The 10,748-nt window shown below is 48.2% G+C and overlaps 1 protein-coding gene across 1 annotated transcript in view; it reads left to right on the top strand.

Annotated features, from left to right (window-relative positions):
* The first annotated feature begins 4,481 nt into the window (after positions 1-4,481).
* Positions 4,482-10,748, top strand: part of GYPC (glycophorin C (Gerbich blood group)) — a 42,634-nt gene continuing 36,367 nt past the window's right edge. Inside the window, exon 1 of the mRNA XM_025934260.2 lies at positions 4,482-4,891. Within this exon, the coding sequence (XP_025790045.1) occupies positions 4,855-4,891 (37 nt within the window). The 5' untranslated portion in view covers positions 4,482-4,854. The remainder of the gene's footprint in view (positions 4,892-10,748) is intronic.

Here is a 10,748-nt window from a genome sequence, read left to right as displayed (position 1 = left end):
TTTTCTTTCTTTCTTTCTTTCTTTCTTTCTTTCTTTCTTTCTTTCTTTCTTTCTTTCTTTCTTTCTTCCCTCCCTCCTTCCTTCGCTGTCTCCTTTCTTCCTTTCTTTCTTCCTTTTTTTCTTCCTTTCTTCCTTTCTTTCTTCCTCTTCTTTTCTTCCCCCACCGCCAGTCTGAAGCCTCTTCATGTGTCTCAATCCTAGTCTGTACTAGGTGGACTCTCAGAGCTGTCACCAATACATAAGATTTTGCTTATGGTCACTTCCAACTACCCCAGCCCACCCAGTGTTCCTGCCGGGTTTCTGTGCTGCTCTTCCTCTCTTAAAGATACTGTTAGAAAGTTACCAGAGTCAGACCATTCTGAATGCTTACGACCTATCTACTCCCGGATGAGGTGCTGCTATAAGCTAGGGGCCTAGGCTGCAGCTCTGGGTCTAGCATGAGTCCCACAGCCTCATTGACCCTGGACACCCTTTGCTCTGCCTGGCATGGCCAGAGCCAGCCTTTAGTAAAGTCTAGACAGAAGAGGGCCTAGCGGCTCAATCGTAGCAGACAGCCTTAGACCTTCTGTCTCTCAGCCTTCAAACATCCTCACTCATGGATTCTCTCAGAAAGATGTGTGTCCTGAGGGGAAAAGGGAGAGGCTCTTGGCCAAGGCTGCAGTGTCTGCCGCCATTGATGTCTCTGTGTTCCTCTGGACCCCACCCTCCCAACTCCCAGCCCATGTTCCTCATTACTCACAGCTCCCCCTGCTTCTTCTCTCCATGCCTTTTAAAATATGCAGAGCCACAGTGTGGTTTTCTTAAAAGCTGCCAACTTGCCAATCAGATAAGTCAAGCTATGTTTCTGTGCTAATGAGAAAGAACCAAAAAAGGGCCCAAGGAGGAAATGTTTGCAATACACATGAAAAGACGTTGTTGTCTTTTGTGTATAAAGAGTTCAAGGAAATCAATAAAAAAAAAAACATAAAACACCTTTCTGAATGAGAAGCAGCATGAACAAAACATTCAGCCAAAAGAACATGCACTTTGTAAATAAGCATGACAGTATATTCAGCCTCACTAGTAATCAAGAAAATGCAAAGTCGAATAATTACATATTTCCCGTCCACAGAATTATCAATGATTTAAAATCTAATGCTTGATTCTGTCAAGAGGCTCTGAGAGGAACGCTTGACTGGGGAGAAGGTAAATTGTCACAGCCACAACTCATGAATGTATCAAAACCCTAAAACATAGTCCTAGCCTTTGATCCAGCCATTCCACTTGCTGGAATACAAGCTAAGGAGAAATATATGAAAAGTAGATATTTATGTTCATATGGTTTATCCCAGCAAAGAAAAGGAAACAACTTAGTAATTAAATCAAAGAGCTTTTATACTTGTATATGGGAAAATGGTCATGGCATAATGTTTGGTAGTGAAAACACAGCACTTAAAATCACACATTCAGTAAAATCTCAGTAATATAAAGCAAATGCCCACAAATGTGTAAAAGAGATTAGCACTTAATGTACTAGACATTATGAGCAATTGTTAGAGTTTTTTTTTTATTAACCTCTCCATTACATTTTTTTTTAAACAAAGAACATCTATTAGTTTGATACAGGGCAAAAATTTTAATTAGAAATTTTAAAGGACCCAAGTAAGATCTGCCTGCCTCTACCTGTAAGAGCTCACAGACAAGGACTGCAGTAGGTCCCCTCCAAGAGGAAACCAGCACTATGCGTGTGTGTGCATGTGTGTGTGCATTTGGGTGTATGTGTGTGTGCATGTATGTGTGTGTTTGGGTGTATGTGTGTGTGTGTGCATGTGTGTGTGCGTGTGTGTATGCGTGTGTGTGTGTGCGTGTGTATGCGTGTATTTGGGTGTGTTTGGGTGGGGATAAGTCAGGCAGGAATCCCCCTCACATGCACAACTCCCACCCTATGTAGTTCTGGGAAGGAAGTGAAAGTTCCCCTCTGGGGCCCCATCACACCCTCTCTGTCTGTGGTGAGCTCAGCAGGGTATCCCAGCCACATCCTGCACACATTACAGAGGCTGCCAGAGCTGAGTCCCAATCCTGGCTGCACTCCGTCAAACAAGTTCTTGTCACTGCTGCCAACCTCAATTTTCTCACTTTCAAATGGGCCGTTGGCAATATTCTCTTCGATGGTGCTTATGTGAATTAGATAACTGTTTTATTGTTATAAGATATAGCTGAGTTTTTGCTACTCCATTAATAAGCACCCAACACATCAAGATACACTGCATTTCTGTGACTTAGTATCAGACCCTTACCATAGAATCTAATTTTTCATGTTATGATTTTACCTTCTTAAAATACTCCCCGTTTCTTTAAAATTAGACACTTTTAGGATTAAACCTTCTAAACTATATCAAATGTTTCTCTGCTAGCTAAATGACTACTCACTATTAAACACTATTTATCTTCTTTTCAGAATGGCCTGAAGTCCTTACTATAAAGTGTGTCCATCAGGGGACAGGACCAATGTCTTCGATAACTTACACTTAATGTCTTTAACTTATTTGTTGAGTAAGATATTGTATTATTACATTATTATCTAATGCATCAGTCACAGTGACCTCACTTTGCAGATTGTTCCAGTTTCACAGATGAGAAAACTGAGGCTCAGAGGATTTGAGTAAAATGTTGAAGGTCAGCCACATAGAAGGCAATGAGGACTCAAACCCAGATGGAGTCCCAAAGCCTCGGTTCCTTGACGGTCCATGGTGCAGTCACATCCTCCACTTATGGCTGGATCCAAGAAGCTTTCGTTGTATAATAAATGCTACTCGGTTTTTGTATCCGAACTTAGAGTTTGTGGAGCTACCTTTCTTTAGTTTTTTGGCTTCCTCTCTGTAAGGGATTCTTGTTACATTTTGGTGCTTTAAACTTTTTTTTTAACATTTATTCGCTTTTGAGAGTGAGAGAGACAGAGCATGAGTGGGGGAGGGGAAGAGAGAGTGGGAGACACAGAATCCGAAGCAGGCTCCAGGCTCTGAGCTGTCACCACAGAGCCTGATGCGGGGCTCGCACGCACAGAGCCTGATGCGGGGCTCGCACTCACAGAAGGGGAGATCATGACCTGAGCCAAAGTCAGACATATAACCAACTGAGCCCCCCAGGTGCCCCATTTTGGTGCTTTTAACCTGTCCTACTTTGGGAAATGACATAAGCAAATGTTTTATGATTATATCTAAAGGCCAGTTGGCTGTCAGTGAGGGTCTAAAAGTCTCCCCACAGGTGTTCTCACAAGTGAGATGCAATGACCTGGGGACTTGTTCTTTGGTTACCTAGTGGCTTTTTTGGCCTCCTTTGGGCTCCCCAGCTGCATTTCAGATCATTGAAGTTCTTTAAATTATGAACTCTGAATACAGGGGATTCTATCATCTAACAAGGACTTATATGCTAAATTGTTGCTAGTTTCTAGTAAATGCCTTTTCTGTCTCACTGTTATTTATAGACATTGCTTCTGCAACTTTGAAATGCAAGTGCTCCTGTCTGCATTTTCTAGGCGAAGAAATGGAGACTCCAAAGTTTCCACACCTGGCCCAAAGCATTCCGTTGAATAGTTCCCTTCACATCAACATGTATATGTAGCATGGGAGTCTCACTAAGGATTTACAAGCAGTGTGAGTTTCTTCATCATCTAACTAATGAGAATTATGAACATTTGCCCACTGTGTCAAACAGGCCATCCTCATAATAATGCCTGGAGTTGGTCCAGCCCACATAGAGCTGGGCAAGGAGTCTGCTCTGCACACCTCCAGGGGGCAGCCTTACATTGTGTTCAACCTGGTTGGTACTCCCAAGGGCATATACATCGTGCAGACATCTGAAATGGTGCCCCGGGACTGCAGCAGAGCATCCTTACCTGGGAGAAGGGGAGAAGGTGTCACAGCTGGTGCATTGGAGGACCATCAAGTAAACAACATGAAAAGCCCCACAGGAAGGGCCATCAGACATGAGGACAGGATGTGTCTTGGATCTGAGATTTAAAACCAGGCTGACATGGTCTCAAACTCCCTTGCCCTTCTCCCTGGTGGGGAGAGGGGAGAGATCAAATTTTGCATATAACATAGCATTCCTTCTCCGTGAGGTAGGCACACTCCATTTAACTAACCAGAGTGTCAAAATCCATCTCAAAGTTTTTAACTGTCCAAGTAAAGTGAATTCTTTACAAACTCAACTATGTCTGGAAGCCTCAGACAAAAGTGATCCAAATAAATCATACGACCTTTGTCCAAGCAATCCCTTTTTCTAAGAATCTTTTCCAAACATCAGCCCACGGATGGGGACAGTGCCCTTGAGGAGGGCCAGCCAGGCAGGGACTTCCCAGGCCAACGGTGCCCCTCAGCCCTGAGTGGCCACACAGCCATCGAGTGGCCAAGCAGCCTGCCAAGATTCAAACACAGGTCTGTCCCTATTTGGTCACTGGCCCTAACAGTGCCCTGCAGGCCATCCTGTCACATCTGGGAGTTTTTCAGTCCTCACCCAGGGGAATTCTCCACCACAACCTCTGAGTCTGATAGCTGCAGATGGAAACAGAAACACAGAAAATGTGATTCTTGCGCAGGAAAGTTGGAACAGAGAAGAGCTCAGACGTGGGCGGGTGTGTGTGTGTTTAAAAAAAAAAAAAAAAGGGTGGAAACCCCACCAGCCAAGTCTGCAGAAAAAAAATAAATGCAGTCTGCCTATCTGGGGCCGGAGCCCCTCCCCTCGGGCCGCCGGAGACCGTGACACAGGTGCCGCTTCCTCCCGGCTGCTGAGGGTCAGAAGCAGGCCCGCGCGCCCCTCGCCACCGCTCGGCTTCTCCGTGCCCCTGGCCCGACCCGCGCCCCGCACCCGCTGGCGATGAGCAGTCTCAACAGCACGTTGCCGCCCGACCAAGGTGAGTGCCCGCCGCCGCCCCGCGGGGTTGCGCCCCAAGCCCCCGGGTCCTGCCGCTCCGTTCGTGCCTCTGTGCGGTGGCCGCGCGTATCCGCCGCGGGAACTTGCCCCAGGCCGGGAAGTAAGGCACCCCTGCGCGGAGGGAGGGGACAACGCCCGCCTTGTGGCTCGGCCGCCCCGGGACGTGGGGGCGGATTCCGAGTAAACTTCAGGAAACTCAGCCGGTGCCCTGACTCCTCTCTGGGGCGGCGGGAGGGACGTGCACGCGGCGGGGGCATCTCTGGCCTTGACCCCCAGAGCGTTGTAATTCCTCTTTCTTGTTAAGAAGGCACATGCTTTCCTGCTGACGGGAAAGAGAAATCGGATACCCAGAGCTTCTCTGTAAGGGTGTTGGGGGACCTGGCCTGGCCTCCTCCACCCCTCCTCTGCCAATGGGCTTTTGCAGTAACAACATCAACAACAACAAAAACTTAAAATTTTCTTCTTAAAAAAGCGAATGTTTATCCCTCTTATCCCCAACTCTACCCAGGTCTGCTCATTAGAAACTGTCAGAGGGGAGACATTCTGAGTCATCCTGTTAAACAATTAACGTGATAATAGGGGTACTGGGGACACCCACTCCTTTACAAGTTTTTAACATCCAGGTGGTTCTGTGGCCTCACCAGCGGAACTGGAGCATAGTCTACTGTGGCTAGGTTTGTGGTTGTGCACTATGTGCCTGTGTGTGTGTGTGGCCACCGGCATGCTTGTTTGGGGGTGCGTGGGGACAGGAGTCCTGGGGGGAGGGCCCCTCCGCCTGCATTGGCATCAGGCGTGCCACTGATTAGCCAGGGGCCTGAGGCAAGCCAGCCTCTGTCTTAGCTCCAGCACCGTCCTCATCATCAGTGAAATGGGAACATAGGATATTCTTCTTTGGGTCCTGGGAAGGAAGCTCTGTGTAAAGGTCCCAGCATGGAGATGGACCGCTAAGGGCCCCATAAATGTCAATCATCTTCATTTTTCATTTTACAGGAGACTGGATCTGGGAGCTCATGTTGGCTCCTGTTTACGTGTGTAAACACACGTGAGTGTGAGAGTCAGACACTAGTGTGTGTGTGTGTGTGTGTGTGTGTGTGTGTGTGTGTGTGTGTTGGGGCCAGGGGTGAAGGGCAAAGCCACTGAGGAAGTGCAGGCAGGCTGCCACTCCCCCTTCTGGAGAGGCTGGCTCCCTCCCCAGGAGCCTGCCCCGCCCCCTCCCTTAAGCAGTTCTCTAGGCTTCAAGTTTCAGACCATGACCAATGGCTGCAAACACTTCCCTTCTGGAGCTCAGAGGGATGCAGCCATCACTTGCATGCCATTCTAGATTACCCTTAGGACTCCATTTATGGCAGGCTCTTTGCTGTGAGAGAACTGTGGGGCCCTCTCTCTTGCTGCTAACTCAGGCAGGATGTGTCTATATCCTGTGTCAGTTTACATCGCTGCTTCTCAGAACCAGAGGTTAGGAGAGGACCGCTTGGGCTCTGCCAGGCCTGTCCCCTACCCTCTGGTCTCAGCCAACTCCCGTAAGCCAGAGTGCCACAGTTACTGCGTAGGAGTCATGTGCAGAAATCCATTGCCTTGCTCTTGGATGGAAGGGGTGATTGCTCAGTGAGGAGATGGTCAGGTTTGTCGACTTTATTCAGAATTCACTGCCTCCGGCAGAAGCGGAAAGGGTTGCATTAAGTGCCAAGTGAAATTCCATCTCAGACGTTGCCCAACGGCTCCAGATATATCCATGGCGGGAGGAGTCACAAGGCATTGGCACAATCAGCAGCTGGACCTTTCCAAGGGTGTCTAGGGTTGGGCAATTATTCCTGGGTATTTGGGCAACAGAGGGGTGTGGGGTAAGAGGCATTCTGTGTTTGCAATGGAAACACGTGAGCCCATCGATAACGAGGAGGAAGAGGCAGTGCAGGGAGGTTGGCACCCCAGATCAGTTTCCCTCTTTGCATGGCAGATATTCATATATCAAATGGCCTTCTGCAGCCCCAACCAAAACACCTTCCAGAGACTGTGTGGCCACAGTGAGCCCAGCAAGCTCAAGCTAAGAACAAATTTGAACAATAAATCAAGAGTAAATAATAGGAAAGAGAAAGATACCATCCCACCTCCAGAGCAATTTATCAATTTATGAGAATCCTTCTAAAGTGTTATGTGTATACACAGCTACTTTCTGTTTTACAAAATAAAACTCACTTTATATATTCTCCTTCATCTTGCTTTTTTCTCATAAGAATATATGTTGAAGATTATACTTCATCGTCAAATATAGACTAACTCATTCTTCTCAGGGCATTGTATGAATATATAAATAAATTGGTTATTTTATTTAACCAGTCCCTACACCAATGGGCATTTAGGTTATGGACAATCTTTATTTGATTAAAAAAAAACAGACACAATGCAGCCATGACAAACCTTGTAAGCAGGCTTTATGTATTTACACGAATAGGTATAAATACATGTGTTTGTATAAATTTCGAGCAAATGCCCTCACACACAAATTTGATTTCTGGGACAAAGAGTGTGAACATTCAAAATGTTGTAGATACTAAAAAAAAAAAAAAAAATGCCCTCTAAAAAGTCACATGAATTTCTAATACCCACCAGTAGCCCATGAAAGTCATTATTTCCCTCCGCCCCATTCACCCTGTGTGGTTTACCTCTTAGCCAATCTAGTAAGTGAAACAGGTTGCCATTTTTGAACGTGCCTCTGTAATTCTAAGTGAGGTTCTGCATGTTTTCATATCTCCATACTGGATTTGATCCCACCTCCAATACCTGTGGGCTTTGAGGAGGTACACAGTATAGCAGAGCCTCAGTTTTCTCATCTGTGAATGGGAATAATAACAGTGGCTTCGCAGGGGTCACGTGATGAACGAGAGAATAAGGGTTTGGCATCATGCCCAAGAATGGTGGTGACTGTGGCTGCTGTTGTGAACAGAATTTATCACAGTAGACCTGACCTGCGAGTGCTGGTAATCTCCAAAGTCTCCTTTACAGACAGTTGCTGTTTTGGCTTCTGATAACATAACAAGGATATCAGTACCCACGTGCTGAGCCTTGTGGTAGGGCCTTGTGTGGGTCACCTTTCCATAGCCTGGTCTCATGGGCATTTTCTTACCTGTTTTGCAGATGAAACACTGCAGGCTTGGGGGACGATGTACCCCAGGCCTCCCAGGCACTGAGGAGGGCACAGCCAGGCTATGGACACAGGCTTTCAGACCCAAGAGCCAGCAGGGCCAGCCTGAGGGGTGTGTGCAGGCAGGGCACTGTGGGGGCTGTGCCTGGGAAGTCACCACTGTAGCTTTGCACACAGAGGAACAGCATGTGGCACGGGCGCTGAGAACCTGCCAACCAGGCCACAGTTCCTCGGCCGAGCCTGTGTTCTGACCACAGTCTATGACCTCAGTCTACCACTGCCTACTGTAATTCCCTCTTCTGCGGTTGGGCCCGACCCACACCAGGCCAGCCTCTGCCCTTCACCCTGCCTTCCACAGCCTGCTGAGGCTGTCCCCTGGAGCCTTTTCCTGTGGACTCTCCTGATGCCCAGACTGCCCTGCCTCTGTAGCTTCATTTCCAGGGCTCTCTGGGTATCCCCACCACACATGTACCCATGCCTGTGCACACGCACATTCACATCCACATACACACACACAGCCTGCCTGCCTCACTCCTGTTCATCCCATAAAGCCAAGTTTATGACCCCCAACCTCCCTGGGCCTTCCCTGAACACTAGAAGACCACCCACCGTGGCCCTGGGGACACTGTAGCCACCCCCCAAATTCCTGGATCTGTCTGTTTCCTGGAAATTCTGACCTCCTAAGGGGCTCCATGACCTTACCCACTCCCTCCTTGAGGCCTGGTCCAGAGAGGTGAATGCTCCCAGGTCTGCATCCATTCCACATGCTGAAATTGCCTTTTAAAAATCATAGGGGCTCCTGGGTGGCTCAATCAGTTATGTGACAGACTTTGGCTCAGGTCATGATCTCACCTTCTGTGAGTTCAAGCCCTGCGTCAGGCTCTGTGCTGACGGCTCTGAGCCTGGAGCCTGCTTCTGATTCTCTGTCTCCCTCTCTCTCTGCCCCTCCCCCACTCATGTTCTGTCTCTCTCAAAAATGAATAAACATTAAAAAAAAAAAAAAATCATTCACTCAATAGCTCCTAGTCCAGCACTTGGCATATACATGGAGGTCAGTGACTAATAAGTTAAAATGGACAGAAAGTCAAAACGAAACAAACTCTAAGAACAGGGCTGCTGGGCCCTGGCACTCACCGCCTGGCTCTTTCACACTCCTGCACTGATTCTCACCTCCTGTTCTCCCCCGACACCCCAACACCTTGCCTAGGGTTTTCTCCACATCTCTCTGTCATCTGAATTTCCGAGGCAGTGCTGGCTCCTGCCTTTAGTTAGTACGCATTTTCACTCTTGCACATTCTTCCAGAACAAATAGCGTGCAAAAGTGTAGCCAATGGCAGATGCTGACAAGAGCGGTTTTCCTCTCGTGCCAGCAGGCGCCGAGCCCAGGACACTGGATTCCATCACAGGTCAGGCGGGCGTGGCAGGCTCTTTGCATGACTCCCTCAGAGAGCCTGCGAGGTTGTCACCACTGCACACATAGCCCCTGTGGCCCCAGCCACAGTGGCCCAGCTGCCCAGCACAGCGGTCTGAGCCCTTCCTCCCGGCCGGGCATCTTTACCCCTCTTGTTGGTAGCTCTGACACTGACCGGTTGCTGGAGGCTCAGTGTGGACCACTCTGAGAAGTAGAAACTCCAGGGGGACCCGGTCAGAGGGAGCCCCCACAATTACCTCCCAGAGCGCGACCTGGTTCCCACAGGAAAGAGAGGAAACTTCCCTCAAGCTTCCAGCCGGGGAAGGGAAAGGTTCACATTTTGATATCGACCAGAGCACCTGTTGTTAACAAGGCCTCCCTCAGCAGAAGCTACCGCTGACTCTTGAACACCAGGGCTTTGAACTGCGTGGGGCCACTGTTACGTGGATTTTTTTCGATAAATACAGTACACGCTGTAAATGCATTTTCTCCTATTTATGATTCTCTTAATAACCTTTTCCTTGCTCTAACTTACTTTGTTGTGAGGAAACACTACATAAGCCATATAACATAACAAAATCTGTGTCAATGGACTGTTGAGGTTATTGGTAAGGCCTCTGGTGAACAGTTAAGTTTTGGGGGGAGTCAAAAGTTACATATGGATTTTCACCTGTGTGCGGGGTCAGCACCTCTCACCCCCTACATTGTTCAAAGGTCAGCTAACCCCCCAGAGGTATCATTAGAACCTATCTGACCTGGAGGAAGGGACATAACCAACACCAGCCCACCGCACCCATCCTGTCCCACCTGAAGGGTGAAAAAAGAATGAGAAACACTTGTGAAGTTCACGGTCCAGAGACACAGGCTCCTACTCACGGAACCGTGGGCCACTTCCTCTGCCCCACCCCACCACGCTGTCACTGCGGTTCCTTCTACCCAATACATCATGCCTGGCTGTCAACAAAATTACAAGACCCACTAAAAGGCAAATAATAGAAATTGGAGAGACAGAGCAAGCCTCAGAACCAGACGTGGCAGGGATGTTGGAACCTGACCCTGTCACTTGCAGAGCCCGTGTCCCCTTCACCTGCACACAAGGCATGTTTTTAAGAGGGGCACAAGCATACAGCCGCCCAGCTGACCCCAGGCCAAGCCCTGCCATTTCTCCCCCTTGGAAAAATTTTCTCCTGGAGTCGAGAAGCTTTGCGTTTTAGCCATGGGCACATATATTCTCACCAGAGTCTAAGAGTGAAGGACATTACAGTTTGCTAAATCAAACCCAGGTAA

The sequence above is a fragment of the Puma concolor genome, chromosome C1 (genome assembly GCF_028749965.1).
Source record: "Puma concolor isolate L17-30 chromosome C1, mPumCon1.1.hap2, whole genome shotgun sequence".
Taxonomy (NCBI): Eukaryota; Metazoa; Chordata; class Mammalia; order Carnivora; family Felidae; genus Puma; species Puma concolor.
Note: the sequence above shows the minus strand (reverse complement) of the source record. Positions and strands in the feature narration are given on the sequence as shown.